The 18,698-nt window shown below is 44.9% G+C and overlaps 1 protein-coding gene and 1 pseudogene across 1 annotated transcript in view; one reads left to right on the top strand and one right to left on the bottom strand.

The window, feature by feature from the left end:
• Miga1 (mitoguardin 1) overlaps nt 1–18,698 on the top strand; it is a 60,253-nt gene that overhangs the window by 3,387 nt on the left and 38,168 nt on the right. Inside the window, exons 3-7 of the mRNA XM_034500548.2 lie at nt 672–849; nt 2,781–2,917; nt 4,999–5,125; nt 6,937–7,070; nt 8,022–8,145. Coding sequence (XP_034356439.1) covers nt 672–849; nt 2,781–2,917; nt 4,999–5,125; nt 6,937–7,070; nt 8,022–8,145 — 700 coding nt within the window. The remainder of the gene's footprint in view (nt 1–671; nt 850–2,780; nt 2,918–4,998; nt 5,126–6,936; nt 7,071–8,021; nt 8,146–18,698) is intronic.
• On the bottom strand, nt 14,233–15,174 carry LOC117707149 (developmental pluripotency-associated protein 4-like; annotated as a pseudogene).

Genomic DNA, 18,698 nt, shown 5'->3' with positions numbered 1-18,698 from the left:
AGAGGTGGATGGGGGCCGGCTGTGGGGGGGTGAGGGGTGCAGCTGATGTTGACTCCTGTCCCCAAGTGCACACACAGGGACCAAAACACAGAGGGGAAGAAGAAACGCCCTGCTTTCAGGTCTCTCTAGAATGACTTTTCAGAAGTAGGCATTTCGAATCTCATCAATTCCTTTCATGGTTTCACAGCTGCTGTGGTGTTTTCCACAGACAGTGCTCTGATGCAGCCCATGGCCTCCCCAGCGCCGTCCGTCCGTCTGGTTTTACTGTGGGGCCTGTCCTACAAGTATGTGCCCTCCTCTCGTTCCATGGGTACCTGATACTGCTGTTAGTATCTTTTAGTCTAGTTTTAAAGTATTTTTATTTTGCCTGTGTGTATATCTGGGTACCACATGCATGTCTTGGTCTGTGGAGACCAGAAGAGGGTATTAGCTCTCTGATTGTCCAGATATTAAGGTTCTAAAAGCATTTTTTGATTAACTGATGAATAAAATAACTTATTCCTGTAGTATTCAGAAATAAGTTAACTTATATTTGATTAAAATTCCAGACATGTATGTTGAAAATGAGCTCAGCTTTAAAGTCTGATTTTATTATTTCTGTAGTTAAAAGACTCAATTACATGGAAGTTTTGTTTTTTGTTGTGTCTTTGTTCTTAAACTATCTTTTCCAGATCAAATTTTCACCAGTAGCTAAGAAGTTGTTTATGGTAACTGCAGTGAGTGCCGTGTCTGTGATTTTTCTGGCCCATCACTTTAAAAGAAGACGAGGAAGACAGAAAGGAAAAGCGCTGCCCTGGGAACCAGAGCACCTCCTCCTAGAGCACACCAGGAGAGCAGCGTCAGACAAAGGTACAGGAATCTCCAGGTTAAACCTGCAGTGCAGCGTGAACAGTGCTGTGTATCACTGCGCATGTGAGGTGCTATGTGTATCATAGCTGGGGCAACGGTCTGCAAGATCAGAAAGTAGAGAGAAGACAAGACAAACACAGTAAAGCCACTTAGAGTCCTGGGGCACAGAAGGAATTACTGACAGTCTTTACCAGTCCATCTACATTTAACTATATCGACTTAGAATTGATACGTGTCAGTAAATTACATAGGAAAGTAACACTGTGCAGGCTGGAAGGATGGGCCAGCCGCTAGGCTTGAGAGCTGTTCTTGCAGAGGAAATGAGTTCCATCCCCAGCATCCAGAGAATCAGACACTGCTGGCCTCTGAGCACCTCACTCAAAGGCACATACCCACACACGGGTACACAAGATTTGAAAATAATATCAAACCTTTTTTTTAAAACATAAAACCATGGTACTATACTCACAGTCTACTTTTGAAGTACTTGATAATGTATGATAATATCATTCTGAGTCAGTAGTGTGTGTTGTGTGCTATCATTTATAAAACATAGTAATTATTTGTACAAATAGACTGAAATTAATTGAATCATATCTCTGTTACCTTTATGGTGTTTGTGATTTTCCCATTTATGGGATTTTTTTTTAAAGCAGTATTATATAGGCTTAGCCAGCCTCAAATTTCCTGTGTACTGAGGCTGTGTACTGAGCCTGTGTACTGAGCCTGTGCACTGAGCCTGTGCACTGAGCCTGTGCACTGAGCCTGTGCACTGAGCCTGTGTACTGAGCCTGTGCACTGAGCCTGGCTTTGAGCTTTTGATCCTCATCCTGCACTTCCTGAGTGCTGGGATTATAGGTGTGCAATACCATGCACAGGTTGTTTGCATACATTTGTCTGTTTCTTTATTATTAAAGGTTCTAGGAGACTTGCTGATCTTTAAAGGATCTATATTCTTTATAAAAGATATGCTGAATTGTAGCAATAAAAATAATTCCTTGGGGCAGATGAGATAGCTCAGCAGGAAAAGTGATGCTGTAAGCCTGGCAGCCTGTGGCAGTTCATCTTCAGTACACACACGGTGGGAAGAGAACGTGTCCTCTGATCTCCACAGGCTCGCTCTAACACATGGGCATGAGCCCATGCAAAATAATTAAAAGTGTAGTAGTAATAGCAATTCCTTGACCAAGCTCAGTGTCTGAGTATTTTACATTTTCATGTATTTTATGGTTTTGTGATTTAGTTATCCCACATACACAGTGAGTCACTCACTACATGTTACTTATTGAGATCTTATTAGGTCTCAGACAAGCACTATTTTCAGCATTTTATTTAATTTTTATATTTGTCTTATGATTGACAACTACAGTTCTATGTTCTTTTCATTTATGTATTAAAATAGTCACATGAATAAATTACCAAGGTCATGTATCTTATGTGTATTGGGATTTGAAACTAGAAGGATCCGAACTGTCACGATAAGAGACAATACACCTGACGTGACATAAGCTGGCCAGAAGTACACAAAAGCAAGCCATTTAAGGTGGGGAAGCTGTAGTTGTGATTCAGGAGAAGACCTGCTTGTGTTTTAAACAGTTTGTGAGGCAGTTGCTAATATTTTACACTAATTTCAGCAAGCCATTCAAAACTGTCCTGATTAGTTAGCTGAATGCTTTACTCTGTTTGGTTGTAATATCACTACCAATATTAGGAATGTACATTTCAATAATGTTATACATTTAATAATATATTTATTATAATTCAATAATGTTATACATTCAATAATACATTTATTATAGTTATTTAGTTTATATTATTGAATAAAGTGTGTTTAAAAATCAGGTGCCTTCTGAATGGACATAACTTGAAGTTTTGTCTGAAAGTTTCCGTTGGAAACGCTGATGCTTTTGATGTTTGTGTTTGTTTACCAGGTTCAAGCTGTTCCAGCAGTAGACAGAATTTGACCTTGTCATTAAGCTCCACCAAAGACAAAGGATCTCAGTCCTGCAACTACCCAAATGGAGGACTTCTCAGCAGATACTCGGGTTCTGTCCAGAGCTTGGGCTCTGTAAGAAAAGCATATATTGTTGTCGTTGTCGTCGTCGTCGTCGTTGTTGTGTTTGCTTACGTATCTCTTACTAGCTTAGCTATCACACACGTGCTGCTCTCAGTATGGAGAAAAGCTCGGGAGGCAGTCTGGTTAAGTCTCTTTCCTTCCACTGTGGGCTCCCAGTTGTCTTAGGTCCATTTGGTCCTGTGAGACCAGCCTTGATGTGCTAGTGATTGAGAAGTAAATGCAGGCAAACGTTTCCTGGGCTGAATATGATAGCTTATGTCTATGATTCCAACAACTGGGAAAATGAGTCTCCTCGTGTTCTCAGGCTTGTCCTCTTTGGGCTCGGGTCACTCTGCTGCTTCAGCCTCCTGAGTAGCTAGGACACCTGAGTCATAGGACGTCACTGCGCCCAGTGACAAGATGCTGAACTGTAAAGACTTCTGGCAGAGCAGGAGCACCTCAGGAGGTGGAGCAGGACCAAAGACCACGCCTCTGGGGCCTCCGCTTCAGTTTCAGCCTCTGGGGCTTCAGCTCAGGCTGCTGTTCTTAGCAGAGGTAGCTGTGGGGAGGGAGCTGCAGTCCCACCTTTGCTCCTGCACTAGGGCTGTGAGCAGGCAGTGAGTCCTTAAATCAGGGTCACGACACAGAGGACAGTGGGACTCTAGGTCCACAAAACTTGATAAATGAGTCAGGAGAGTGGACAGACAGCTCAGTGGCTCTTGCAGAGGGCCTGAGTTTGGATCTAAGCACCCATGTGTAGTAACTCATAACCACCTGGACCTCCAGCTCTAGAGGAGCCAGCACATGCTGGCCTCCATGGGAAAGTACTTCTGTGCAAACAGCCGGACACAGACACACATGCACACACTTAAATAAAGATAAAAATAAACTCCAAACAATGAAATCTAGAGGCGTGGCAAAAGATGCTTTAAAATGACTTCTTTTAATTTGAGAAATTACAGAAGTATTGATGAGCTGACACTGTATTGATAAGAACGGTGCTAAACTCACAACACACTCAGTTTATGATGCCAGCAGCCAAGCAAGTGGACAAGCACACAAAGACTAGAGCTCAGATCTGCCCAGAGAACAGAGCTGGGGTTAGGGATCGGGTCATGTGCTAGTGGCTGTCATGGCAGGCATAGTCGGTTTTACTAGAGAGGAGACGTGAGCAGTAGTGATGCAGACCTGCACACCATTTAACCGTGTCCACAATCCCAGAAGGCAGAGCATCTGGGTGTCCTGCAGTTGGTGGAGATAGAATTTGTAAGTGCTAATACCAGAAAGATTTTTTTATTGGATATTTTATTTACATTTCAGATGTTATCCCCTTATCCCTTCCCCCCAACCCCCCACCCAGGAACCCCCTATTCCATTCCTTCTCTTCCTGCTTCTGTGAGGATGTGCCCCCCCCACTCCCACCTCCCCACCCTCGAATTCCTCCTTGACTTCCAGCCTTCATGGGACCAAGGACCTCCTCTCCCACCTATGCCCCGACAAGGCCATCCTCCCCTACATATACAGCTGGAGCATGGGTCCCTCCCTATGTGCTCCCAGGCTGGTGGTTTAGACCCTGGGAGCTTACCAAAAAGATTTATAAAATAACCATCTGATTTTTTTGTGAAAATATTAATTTATGTTCAAAATACTATGCTACTTGTATATTTTTAAACAGAAGGAATAGAATAGTTAAAAATCACATGAATACTAAATTGGAATATAATCAGAATTATTTCTTCAGGTAGAATTGACTGGGACTGTAATTATAAGACATATGTAAATAATTGGCAAATATACAGTACAACAGCAGGTTTGGCGTGTAGCTCAGGAGAGTGTTTACCTAGCACGCCTGAAACACTGGGTTCCATCTGCAGCACTGTAGAAAAACCAGATGGGAAATTCAGGTTCATCCTTGACTGTTTAGGAGACGTGCGTGTGTGCGTGCGTGCGTGGTGCGTGTGCGTGTGCGTGTGCGTGTGCGTGTGCGTGTGCGTGTGCGTGTGCGTGTGTGTGTGTGTGTGTGTCTTTCCTTCTGTCTGCCTGTCTGTCTAAGTAAGAGATTTTGAACTACTCTCCATCGGTCTTTGTTTCAGGTCCAGAGTGTTAACTCCTGTCATAGTTGTGCTTGTGGAAACTCTAATTCCTGGGACAAAGCAGAGGATGATGACATCAGACTTGTTAACATTCCTGTGACCACGCCTGAGAACTTGTACTTGATGGGTAGGTGTGGCCTCAGAGGTCGTGTGAAGGGGAGGGAGTGCCGTTGGGATGAGGAGGCGCTCAGTGGCACAGAGCTTTCCTCGAATGTGAGTGCCCTGGGTGTGAGCCCCAGACTGTGGAGGATTAAAAAGCAGAACCAAAACCAGTGATTTCTTCAAGAAAATCAACTGTAGGTTGAAAACGGCCTGTGTCCATTGAGTCTGCCCTGTATGACGTCTAGTTTCTTGAGAGTAATGTGATAAAGTATTAGCATAGACAGAGGCTTAAGGAAAAAGCAGCCTGTTCACTCAGAGCGCGCTGGAGCCAGAAGTCCAAAATCATTTCTGTGCTGAAGTCAAGGTGTGAATTGAGCCATGTTCCTTTCTTCTTCCCAGCATTCCCTGGGGTTGTGGCTGTATCCCTCGTAACCCTCCCTTACTCTTCTCATGTGCTCCTCTCACGTGCTCCTCCATCTGCCCACATCTCTCCATTGTACTTGTAAAGCAGCTTCCTGGGAGGGTCGTGATCTTAGTCACATCTTCAAAGACCCGTTTTCTGTATAAAGGAATCCAGGTTCTAGACACTGAGACCTGACGTTTGGGTGCCTTTAACCATTGATAATCTGTTGATCCTTGGCTGGTGAATTTATCAGAGTCTGATTGACTTGGTCCCTTCTGTCTAGATATCATTTGCGTTCTATATCCATAGTCATCAAATGGAAGAAAGTCTGCATTTCATACCTGAGTATTCTTGGCTTCACCAGCATGGATGACTTGGGGGCTGACTGGAGTGTTGGGAACCAGCGGCACCTGGTGTGGTCTCGTCATTCAGCTTGCTTCTCCCCTCATTCCTACATTCCCTTCAGCAGAAGGTCATACTGATAGAAAATGCACCCAAAAATCCAGATGTGGCCTGGATAGGAGACAGGGGAGGGAACAGCAGAAAGCTATTGGCTTCTGGGTATTTTCCTGTGCTTGGGGACACGCAGACTGCATCATCTCCCCTGTTACCGTCATAGTGACTTCTGGGAAGCAGAGCTGAACTTGGGACACGAAACCTCAACTCTAATCCCTGGTTCATTACGTCTTTTTATTGTTGTTTGAAACAGGGTCTCACTGTGTAGCTCTGGCTGTCCTGGAACTCACTCTTCAGACAAGGCTGGCCTTGAACTCAGATTTCCCTGCCTCTGCCTCCCAAGGGCTGGGATTAAAGCCATGCCTCACTATACCCTACTGGTTAATTACATCTTAATTCTTTTTTTTAAAGATATATTTATTTAATTTATGTATATGAATCCACTATCACTGTTTTCAGACACACCAGAAGAGAGCATCAGATCCCACTACAGATGGTTATGAGCCACCATGTGGTTGCTGAGAATTGAACTCAGGACCTCTAGAAGAGCAGTCAGTGCTCTTACCCACTGAGCCATCTCTCTAGTCCCCTACATCTTAATTCTACCTCACGAAATTCTCATTACATTGTCAGAGAGCAACTAGAATGCAAACTCAGCAGCTCTTTGACAGTTCCCAATAGAGTCCTGTTCTCCTCTGAAATCTCTTGAGCCTGCTGCCATTAGGTACATTTCTTTCTGCATGCTGGTCTTTCACACTTCCTCCGGGATGGCCCAGGAAGCTCCGTTTACAGCATTCTAGGGTATCTTTCAGCTGTAGCTATAAACACATTGCTCCTGCAAGCCTGTCCATGACATCATGCTTATCCCAGCAACAGCCCCTCAGTGTGGCGCTCTCCTTCCACGTGCTGTTTGTGTTATCTTACACGTTGAGGAAGCCTGCTTGTGCTCATTTCCAGTCACCTGCTCTCCTTTTTAGGTATGGAGTTATTTGAAGAGGCGTTACGTCGATGGGAACAAGCACTGACTTTTCGAAGTAGACAGGCTGAAGATGAAGCCTGCAGCTCTGTTAAACTGGGAGCCGGAGATGCCATTGCAGAAGAAAGTGTGGATGTAAGAGCGTCTGCCGAAGAGTAGGCCTCAGGATACTGCAGGAGCCTCCTTTTCGGTGGCAGTTGCTTGTTTTCCCAGTTTGGGACTAAGTGAGAGGCTTGGGTTTTCATTTTGTTTTGATTTGAGAGAGGTGGTGAGTGAGTTGGGTCACCATGTAGCCTCAGCTGGCTTGGGACTCGTATGTGACCAGGCTGCTCTGAAACATTCAGAGATTGGCTGCCTCTACTTCCCCAGTGCTGGGATCCTGCCCGGCGTGAGGTACTTCTTTCTGGGCATTTCCTATTCAAGCTTTTAGGCATTAAACATTATATATATAATTATTTTGTATGAATAAGTGTTTTCCCTGCATGTATGTATGTGTACCATGAGTGTACCGGCTGCCTGCTGAGATCAGAAAAGAGTGTTGGGTCCTTTGGGGCTAGAGTTGCAAACAGTTTTGAGCTGCCACACAGGTGTTGGGGATCGAACCCAGGTCTTCTGCCAAAGCAACAAGTGTTCTGAACTGTGGAGCCAACTCTCCAGCTCCTGCCTTCCAGTTTTCTGGGTTTCTGAGGCTATGTAAAAGCAGCAGATGCAGTCGATTGCTATTGGTTTGTAATACAGGGGTAGAACTGGCTCCGTATTGTTTCAAAATTGGAGCGCATTGCTGAGTCAGAGGCCAGATCATGGAGCCCTAAATCTCATTTACAAACTCTTTAGGCGATTCTTACACACGCTAAATCCGAAAACTCTTAGTCTACTGAAATGATTAGTCAGGACCATTTCTTCCTTTCCTACAAAGGAAGTATGGATGGCTGAACTCCTGGGATTAGGAACAGCTGCCCCCACCGGTAGTCTCTGTGCCAGCCCTGTCCACATAGGAGTTTCCCTCTTGAGATCAGGGTTTCTGTGGTTAGAATGTTAACATTGAAGTTAAGAGTTGCGGTGTGTTATTGTTCTTTTTCTTTGTAGGATATTATTAGTACAGAATTCATCCATAAACTTGAAGCTCTGCTGCAAAGAGCGTATCGTCTCCAAGAGGAATTTGAAGCTACCCTTGGGGGATCTGACCCTAATTCCCTTGCAAATGATACTGGTAAGGTAGATGTTTTGTGTGGTTTTCTGAAACCTATGTTCTTTTTTTCATGTATATTTATTTACTTTTCTTAAGTGTCTTAATATTCAAGTAGCCTGGGCTCACCATGCAGACCAGGATGGCCTAGAACTCAGAGATGCGCCTGCCTTAGCCTCTCAAACACTGAGATTAAAGGCATGAGAAGATTTCTTGAATGAGATTTGGAAGGGAGAAATGATTTAACTAACATTGTTTCTTCCTGTAAATCCTTTAAGATTGAAATGAGGGTATGAGGGGGCTGGAGAGCTCAGTGGTTAAGAGTACTTGCTGCAACAGCTGGCAGCTCCAGTCCCAGGGATCCAACAGGTGTCTCTGACTTTTATTTTTTCTGTTTTGGTTTTGTTGTTGTTGTTGTTGTTGTTATTTTTTGAGGCAGGGTTTCTCTGTGTAGCCCTGGCTGTCCTGTAGACCAGATTGGGCTCAAACTCAGAGATCCAGCTGCCTCTGCCTCCTGAGTACAAGGTCCGTATTCTTATCAGTATACTTATAAGATTGAGCACCCTCCTTGAGTAGGAAGGTCAACTATGAGCTCTGTGAGCAGTGTGTCTGCAGACAGACATTCCCGCAGCAGTCAGGGCACCTTGGAAGCCACACACTACAAATGTCAGAATTAATTCTCTGTGTGATAAGATCTTGTGAGGATCTGACTTTCTGGGTTTGTTGTTGTTTTGTTTTTTCTGTTTCAAAGCTGTGATCTAACACGGGGCTTATACATGCTGCTTAGCCAGTGAGCTCTAGAGACCTGCCTGTCTCCTTAACCCTTGTGCTGGGGTTACACGCACAGGTCACCACACCTGGCTTTTACGTAGGTGCTGGGGATCCAAACCCAAGCCTGCACAGCAAGCACTGGACTCTCTGAGCTGTCTTCTCAGACGCCCTGGCTTTTTTGTTTTTTGTTTCTTTTGTTTTTTTAAGATTTATTTATTTAGTGTTGGTGAGCACACTGTAGCTGTCCTCAGATGGTTGTAACCCACCATGTAGTTGCTGGGAATTGAACTCAGAACCTCTGGAAGAGCAGTCAGTGCTCTTAACCCCTGAGCCATCTCTCCAGCACGACCACTCCTATTTTCTTAATAAAGGTTTTCTTCCTTCATATATGTGTGATGAGCCACCATGCAGGTGCTGGGGACTGGACCTGGGTCCTCTGGAAGAAGCAGGTGCTCTCAGCTGCTGAGCCCGTATTTCTAAACTCTGCTGTGCCAGCATCTTACCCTTGACGTACCAGTAGGTGCGTGTTCTAGCCTTTTCATTACAGATGTTAGTTACAGCAGATGTTGCAACCACATTTCATAGATGAAAATTACATTTCATAAGTTGGATTAGTTCTTCACTAACAGTGTGACCATTTCTCACCGCCGAGAGGCTTACTGTTGACTGTGCTGTGGAAACCACTAGAGGGCAGCAGTCCTTTTCCAGCAGAGAGCAGTGGCTGACTCCTCAGTGCACTCTGTGCTGCTGGCTGGACTGGGAGTTCATCTGAAGCTTCTGGCTCATTTCACACACCTGCCGCTGTAACTCAGAGAAAGGACCTTGAGAGGTTATTCACAAAACACTAACTAATAGTGAAACTTTCGTTACTGTGGACGATCTACTTCCTAGTGTCTAGATATTTGGGACAGTATTTATTTATAGTTTCTGTTTTTCAGATTACTAAGTCATGATTTTGTAATTGTAAAAAAGAAATTTTTGAGCTAGGGTCTCCCTGTGTATCTAGTGCTGGCTTTGAACTCATTCTTTATCTCAGGCTTGCTTCCAGTTCACAGTTCTCCTGCCTCAGTCTTCCAAATGCTTCAATTACAAGTGTGTGCCCCAATGTCTGTCTAGCTATTATAATTTTTTGTTTGTTTGTTCAAGAAAGGGTTTCTCTGTGTAGCTCTGGCTGTCCTGAAGCTCACTCTAAAGACCAGGCTGGCCTCGAACTCAGATCTGCCAGTCTCTGCCTCCCAAGCACTAGGATTAAAGGCGTTAGCTCTTAAATTTTTTCTTTTTTTCTTTTCTTTTTTTTTTTTTTTAAGATTTATGTATTTATTTTATGTATATAAGTCCACTGTAGCTGTCCTCAGACACACCAGAAGAGGGCATCAGATCTCATTATAGATGGCTGTGAGCCACCATGTGGTTGCTGGGAATTGAACTCAGGACCTCTGGAAGAGCAGTCAATGCTCTTAACCGCTGAGCCATCTCACCAGCCCAGCTCTTAAATTTTTAAAAAATATTTTACTCATACATATGTATGTACATGTTGTATGTGTATATGGTGTACGTGTGTATGTGGGTGCGTGTGCTTGTAGGGCAGAAGAGGCATCAGATCTAGAGCTGAAGTTGCAGGCAGTTGTGAGCCACCTGACTGTAGAGTCGGGAACTGGATTTGGTCCTCTGGATGAGAGCAAGAGCATTTAACTGCTGAGGCATTGCTCCATCCCTGTTATGTATTTTTTAAACTTTATTATTGAAAATATTGCAAAAACCTATTTCCAAATGTGCAGTCAGGCAAACCCTCTCAGTGTGGTTATAGTTCTAGGTGAGCATAGCTACTGTAGTTTAGTAGTTAGTTAGTAGTTAGTCGTGGACATGAGCTCTGAAGCTGAACAAGCATGAGCTGACATCCTGCCTCCACCCATCGTCCTACCCCGGAGGCCTTTCCTTAGACCTCATTTATCTATAGAATGTAGGATTAGGCTGAATGGCTTTGTCAGCCTGTAATGCCAGGACAGGAAGACCACAACGCCAAGGCCTGCCTAGGCTTCCAGAGTAAGTTCAAGAACAGTCTGGTCAGCTTTGTGATCCCTGGTGTCAGAAGCTGAAAGGAGGGTTGGCACCGTGGCTCCCAGCAGCTTAGCCAGCAGGGCTAGCGCCGTCAGCCTGCCATGCTAAAGCAAGCGTGGGATTCAGATTACATTAGCTTCATGAAGGAGTGCCGTGTCATGATGAAGTAGGCAAATGCTGCCACGTGTTTCTGTTTATTATTGTATTTTTATTCCAGCTCTTTAAAAGGACTATTCTAAGACAGCGTTACAGACTGTGTGGGTGTGGGCAGATGGATGTAATATGATTATATCTTGCTTTACAATAATATTATTCAATCATATTTTTCCAGACAATAGCATCATTTTCTGTGAATCAATTTTATTTTTCTCATAATAATGTTTGCATCTTCTGAAAGACACATTTCTGTATCTGTGTGTGTGCACGCGCACGCGTGTGTGCGCATGTACACATGAATGGCGAGTGAGCATTTGCACTTTTAGTGGGTGTAAGAGATACATGCCATTGTCGGCCTGTGTCGCTCTCTACCTTATTCTGGAGACAGGATCTGTCACTGAATGTGGAGCTGACTTTTCTGGCTTATCTAGTTGCCAGCTAAGCCCCTGGGACCTGCCTACCTCTGTCCCTGGTGCCATAGTTATGGGTGTTCTTTGCCAACTGTCACATGGTGCTGAGGATCTGAACTCAGGTCCTCGTGGTTACATAGCATGGGCTTTGCACAGTAAGCTGTCTCTGTAGCCCCAGAAACAAGACACTGGGACTCCACTTTAAAGTCATTATTCGACAGTGACAGTAAATCTACTTTTTCACCTTAAGGACCATACAGTCTTGGAAAAATCATTACTCTTGGTGTAGCTGAGATTGTTAGGTCTCTATGGTTCTGGCCGTGACACACATAGGAGGAGATCAGATAATGCAGTTGCCTCTGCTCCTCTTTCCTGGACATCCAGTCATCTAGATTCTGTCTGTCCCACCTTCACCGCACAAGCCTGTCCTCTCTCCTCTGCACAGTCACGTGGGCGCCTAGGCCTCTTGTCACGTCTACACCTTGGTCCATACACAAGGCTCTCATTGCCTTAGCCCCCAGGGTCTGGGTCTGCTTTCCAACCATGCTGTTGCATCTCTACTGTAGTGTGGTAGAGCTGAGTGGTCTTGACCAGAACCGATTGGTTTGGTTTTGTTCTCCTTTCTATTGGAATTAAGATATGAACCACAATAGCAGGCTACATAACTGAAAACTTTCAGGAAGATTTTATTTTTAAAATCAACGCTGAATTTGAGTTTATTTCCCTGATTTTGTTTTTTTTTTGTTTGTTTGTTTGGTTGGTTTTTTTGCCTTCAGAAATGTAGGTTTATTTAAGAGTTTCAGAACAGAAAAAGGGGGGGGGGCTACTAGGCTCACTCAGTAATTACTCCAGCCACAGGTACAATCAGGACTGATTGCTTCTTCATGATTAGATTCATGTTAAATCTCTTCTGGCAAAGCAATTATCAGTAATAACTGCATGTCCCATTGTATCACATTAGTGAGTTGTTTGGGTTTTTTTGTTTTGTTTTTTTAAAAAAACCATTCCCACTAATGTGGCCTTATACTTAAAGTGACTTGGGGAAACCCACTCTTTGGATAGTTAGTGATACTGGGGTTTGAATCTAAGCCCTTGTATATACTAAGGCTCTATTTTACTGTTCAGCCCCTTTCATTGGGACAGTCTCACAATATTCACCCGGCTGGTCTGACGTATAACCTAGGCAGGCCTTGAACACACATGGCCTTCCTTTTGTTGGGATTTTAGACTCTCATCACTAGTCCCAGTTTACGACATTTAATTTTGGTAGAAAAGCTCCATCTGAGAAAAAGATATTTTCCTGGCATGATCTTGGATATTTAATTCAATTGTAATCTTAAAAAACTTTCACGCCTTGCTCGCCATTCTTTCCCACTCCTGACTAGGAACACTTGGAGACACTCACAGGCACCATTTTCAGGGAGGACACAAGATTGCTTCATGTGGACTCTACCAACAATGGTTTGGCAAGACCTCTGACTAAAGTACCTAACCTTGGAACTTTCCATGCCCTCGTAGAAGGAAAATGGAGGGCTGTCTAGAGATACACATGCCATGATTCCTACTGAAATCTACATGCAGGCACGTCTCACACACTTGTAAGCAAGGACTGAATTCTGGCTGGACTCTAACATCTAGAAAACTAAAGTGCAAATCTTCATACTCCCCAGGAGCATGATCGCCACACCAGCCATCCTCCTGCTGCGGACTTCATCCAAGGCACTTGTAGTACTAACCTCCAGCTCCATGTCCTTTTCAGACAAGAGAGGGAGGCAGAAGCAAGGTTGGTAGTCTGAGTGTACAACATCAAATACAAACAGCAGCGGTCGGTCAGGAGATGACGCTGGGACAGACGGAAGCCTAGCAGTCTCACAGAAAGCTTCTGCCCTAACCTATATACTCAGTCCCCACAAAGGTTCCAAGCAAGCACGTTCCTGTTCATTCAACGCCTTTAAGGAATAACTGAGCATTGCTGGCACAGAGGACATAAAGTGGTGATGGTGGCCTTCACTCTCCCCACACCCTGAACGCATGGATTGTTAGCAGACTGGCTCTTGCTGGCTTGGGACCATGTCCCACCCCACCCCCTCTGCTCCAAGCGTTTTTCTAAACCCTTTCAAACAGGGCGTCCAGAGAGGGGCAGAGGAGCTCAGGGGAAAGTGACCAATCAAACAGGTGACAGAAACAAAAGCCACAAACCAGATTTAGTGTAATATTTTACAACAGCAGAAGACAAACAAACCCAAGTACTAAACACTAACAATACAACTATACTAAACACACTATAGAACCTGGGAAGAGGACATGCCAAGGCTATAGGCACAAGCTAAGTCTTTACAGTTGAGCACTGAACTGGCTCATGCTGTTGTGCTGGTGACAGGACTAGCAACTGTTGTATCTGGAGTTGTAAGCCCCAGGACTTACTTGCAGCAAAACACTTAGGACACTTTTTATCTTCACACAAGAGTAGGAGGTCACTCCCAGCATTCAGTCATCAAAATGAGCAGAGGTGGACCTTTTGCTGGCCTCACTGGCTTTTTCCAAACTGTTTGTACTTAAGTATCAACTTACAATATCCCACAATTTCTGGGTGAGAAAGGCACCTTCAAAGGCAGAGATGTGGATTTCCATCAATATGAATGTCAGCTGTGGCTCTGATCATGCCACAACAGTGAGTGGTGCCAGCAAGCTAGGCCAAACTTGAGAGATCTGTTCTTTATCCTTCAAGGCTCTTAGTTAAGATCTTGTTCCTATGAACACACTTGGGGCACAGCATGTTGTCCTCCAGGTGTGGGGGTGGAAATGTGCAGGCTGGAAGCAGGAAGAGGGCAGTCGCTTTCCCTTTCTTATCGGGTACCCAGGCTTGTCCAGCAGGAACTGCAGCCGAACCCAACCACGTGAATTCGAAGGAAGGCTTGTCCCGTGAACCACACACCACATTTCCCCTTTGATTTCTGATGTGGCATTGGACGACACTGCCTCAAGCTTCTTAGCATTGGATGCAGTTCTGGCCCAAGATGCTTCAGAGGCGGGAGTAGTCACAACCGCGGTGCTGACTTCCTCATAGAGCACAGGAGGATCAATGAGAGCGGGTACCTGTTCCTCTGGTACAGTGACAATTTCAAGGGGAACTGTCACCTGAGATTCTTCTTCCCCTGGTTCGGTCTTCATTCTTTTTCTTTTTCTTTTTTTTTTTTTTTAAGATTTATTTACTTTTATGTATATGAATACACTGTAGCTGTCTTCAGACACACCAGAAGAGGGCATCAGATCTCATTATGGATGGTTGTGAGCCACCATGTGGTTGCTGGGAATTGAACTCAGGACCTCTGGAAGAGCAGTCAGTGCTCTTAACCACTGAGCCATCTCTCCAGCCCTCGGTGTTCATTCTTTTTCGAGATGTCTTCAACCTGGCATCTTTGGCTGAGTCAGGAATATTCTTCAACTCTTCACACTTCCTACGAGTGTGTTCTGGTGTCTCAGTGTCTTGTGTTATTTCCTCCTTTGGTTTACAACCGTTGTCTTTCTCTGACTTTTTTTGTTTTTTCCCCGTTGCTTTAGTCTTCACAGTAGATGTACTCGGTTGACTAGACATCTGCCCTTCCACTTCTTCCCCTGGCTCTTCTGTGCTCTGCTTCTTGCTTCCAGCAGTCTCCATCTTGAGATTACAAAATACCTCTGAAAGTTCCTCCCTGATTTTGTTTTTTCGATTCTGTTTTTCTGATACTGTCCCCATGCACACTTGCATACTCTTCCGGGACCTTTCAGTCCTCTGTCCCCATGCACACTTGCACACACTTCCGGAACCTTTCAGTCCTCTGTCCCCATGCACACTTGCACACGCTTCCAGGACCTTTCAGTCCTCTGGCCCTGTGCACACTTATACACGCTTCCAGAACCTTTCAGTCCTCTGGCCCCGTGCACACTTGCATATGCTTCTGGAACCTTTCAGTCCTCTGGTTTTTGCATGTAGTGGGCAGACCTGTTGCTTTCCAGAGGAGGCCTTGGGTGCCTTTCCCTGTACTTCGAGGTAACATTCGTTAGTCTTTGAGACACCATGCAGAGATTTATTCATTTTTAGACTGTGAATAAATTGGCAACACAAAGCATTTAAACATTTTTGTTTAATTTTAAAAACTATACAATAGGATTCTTTTAAGCAGGGCTATGTGGTGTGAATTTATGCGTGTTTGTGTGGTGTGTGCGCGTGGAAGCCACAGGTCAATGATGAGGGACTCCACAATCCACCTCTACCTTGCTCTTTGTGTGTGTTAAGTCATGTGGTTATACAGAGGGTGGTGTACACTGTGGTGTGTATACGATAGTGATGTACGGGTGCATGTGCATGCCTGTGTATAGACAGGCCTCGCTGACCCTGGAGTTGATTACCTTAGCTAAGCTGGCTGACCAGTAAGCTGCAAAGGCTCTCCTGCCTCCCTCTTCATGTACTTCAGTTGTGCATACGTGTTGCTGCACGTGGATTTTTTCTGTTTCTGATACGTGGGTATCAGGATCCAGACTAAGGTTCTCATGCTTGTGTAGTTGTGGCTAGCACTTGATGAACTCACACTGAATTCTTTTTATTAATTGGTTTTCTGCTCCTTGGATTTGTGGAAACCCCCAGAGAGAGAGGTTCCAGATTCCTGTGTCTCAGAACAAGGAACAGAGATGTATGGCTAGTGCAACTTATTACTGTTACTAGAAAATGGTGTAGGACCAAGTAAGCTGCACCAGCAGGGAAGTGGTTGAGTGGACAGCAGCAGACACTGGAGAAAGGCATGGGGTTCTCATGCCACATGGTGGAGACTGGGTGGTTGTTTGCATAGCCTGGGCTTGATCAAATATGCTGTCTGTTGCATTTACTCCTATGTACAACTTCATAGATGACATGTCTTATTAGCATTTTAAATCTACCTAGGTGTCTTAGTTAGGGTTTTACTGCTGTGAACAGACACCATGACCAAGGCAACTCTTATAAGGACAACATTTAATTGGGGCTGGCTTACAAGTCCATTATCAAGGCAGGAGCATGGCAGCATCCAGCAGGCATGGTGCAGGAGGAGCTGAGGGTTCTACATCTTTATCTGAAGGCTGCTAGCGGAATACCCGCTTCCAAGCATCTAGGGTGAGGGTCTTAAAACCCACAGTGACACACCTCCTCCAATAAGGCCACACCTACTCCAGCAGGGCCACATCTTCTAATAGTGCCACTCCCTAGGCTGACCATATACAAACCATCACACTAGGGGTGGAGACAGACCTTCCCCTCGTAATCAGCCTTGGGCCAACCTCCTGCTAACGTGGTAATTTTAAGAAATGGAAAATATTCCAGCTTTTGAAACACTGTGTGCAATAAGAGGAATCGCTACAGTTTTGCCTTTCCTTTATATTTGAAATACCATACGAAATGGAAGAGGTTAGGCATAACATGATGCACATGAAGACAAGTTAAGGATGTAAGAAGAACAAGTATCTCCTAATGAAATAATATATACATACGCATACCACACCTATCCCTTAATACAGCTCACTCCCATGCTTGCGTGTGCGCTCTCTCTCTCTCTCCCTCTCCCTCTCCCTCTCCTTCTCCCGTTTTCTCTCTCTCCCTCTCCCTCTCCCTCTCCCTCTCCTTCTCCCGTTTTCTCTCTCTCCCTCTCCCTCTCCCTCTCCCTCTCCCTCTCCCTCTCCCTCTCCCTCTCCCTCTCCCTCTCCCTCTCCTTCTCCCTTTTTCTCTCTCTCCCCCCTCCCCCGTTAAGACTGTCCATTTCCTAACTCAGAAAGTATTGCTATTTTTTTCTCCGTTTTAGATATTGGCTAAAATATTAACTCTCTCTATATAGTACTCTGGACATATTCCTTCCTTCCCTCCCTCCCTCCCTCCCTCCCTCCCTCCCTCCCCCCTCAGATTCCTTCTCCTGACACAGCTGCTCACAGACTTCCAGCTCAGGACACATGCCTGCTCTCCTTGTATTTCTCTCCCCACTGCTGCTCATTCCAGCTTGCCTGCTTTGTTATTCTTCTCTCAAACTCTAGCAAAATTGTCCTTTTCTTTCTTTTTTAAAAGAATCTAGTGACTCACGTTATTAACTGATTTATTTCCCCTGGCTCTCGAATGGTATTAGTGTTTTTAAACCCTTTTTCTTATAAGCTGGACTGGACAATGTGGTGAGGCTTTCTATAACTTCCTCATGGAGTAGAGGTCAGAAAAGAGAAAATTCCTCCTAGCCTCACCTATGCATGTGTTGAGAGCCCTGACTCATAGTCTAGACCAGGAGAGTAACTCAGGTTCTGCACAGCAGTGATGAGCTTGCAGGCCCAGACTTGCGCAAGTCCAGGACCTCAGCCAGAACAGTGACTAGTTAGTTATAGTTACGTTGTATTTTCTAGCTGCTTAGTAAGGATCCAGTTCTCAGTGTTAGCCACTATACACTTCTCTCAGGGAGAAGCAACTGAAAATGCAAGCAGAGAGTGTGCTTTGCAAAACAAACTTGAGTTTGGATCCCTGGCGCTCATGTAGAAGCCAGATGGGTTGGCATGGACCTGTAATCTCAGCTCTGGAGTGTTGGAGACAAGCAGACCCTAGAGCTCATTGACTAGTCTTCTTAGCTGAATTTTGGAATTTCAGATTCAGTGAGAGAGCCTGACTCAAAAATGAGGTGCCCTAAACAGGATACACAGCTCACTCCCTCTAAGACTCCGGGAGCATTATAGCAGAGAGCGGAAATGACATCAGAGAGAAGATACTAAATGCTGCTGTCAGGGCGTAACACGTTGTCACAGTGCGTCACAGCAGCTGTGCATGCTTGCAGTGGGCCCGCAGGGGACTGGCCACTCAGTCACCAATCATGGATGTGGAGGGGGACCCTCTTTCACTCTGCTGAACTGTTAGCAACCCATTGGCTCTGCGTAAGGGGTAGTTACTGTGTTCCATTGTATGCCACATGATGAGTTCACAGGCTTCAACATGCCCACACAGATAGTCCTGGTGGAAATCAGTGGATCATAAAACTAAAAACGGGGGTGGGGCATGTATGTGGGAGGGGCCGGTGGGAGGGCAGAAGACAGGAGCAGTCAGAAGCACTAGATATGTGCATGACATTGTCAAAGAACAGTTGGAATGAATAATAATAAACAATAGAGAGTGACTTCCAAAGATACCTGCCCAACCTCTGGCCTCCACAT

This window comes from Arvicanthis niloticus, chromosome 4, assembly GCF_011762505.2.
Source record: "Arvicanthis niloticus isolate mArvNil1 chromosome 4, mArvNil1.pat.X, whole genome shotgun sequence".
Lineage (NCBI taxonomy): Eukaryota > Metazoa > Chordata > Mammalia > Rodentia > Muridae > Arvicanthis > Arvicanthis niloticus.
The sequence above is the reverse complement of the archived record's forward strand: the minus strand, read 5'-3'. Positions and strand labels throughout refer to the sequence as shown.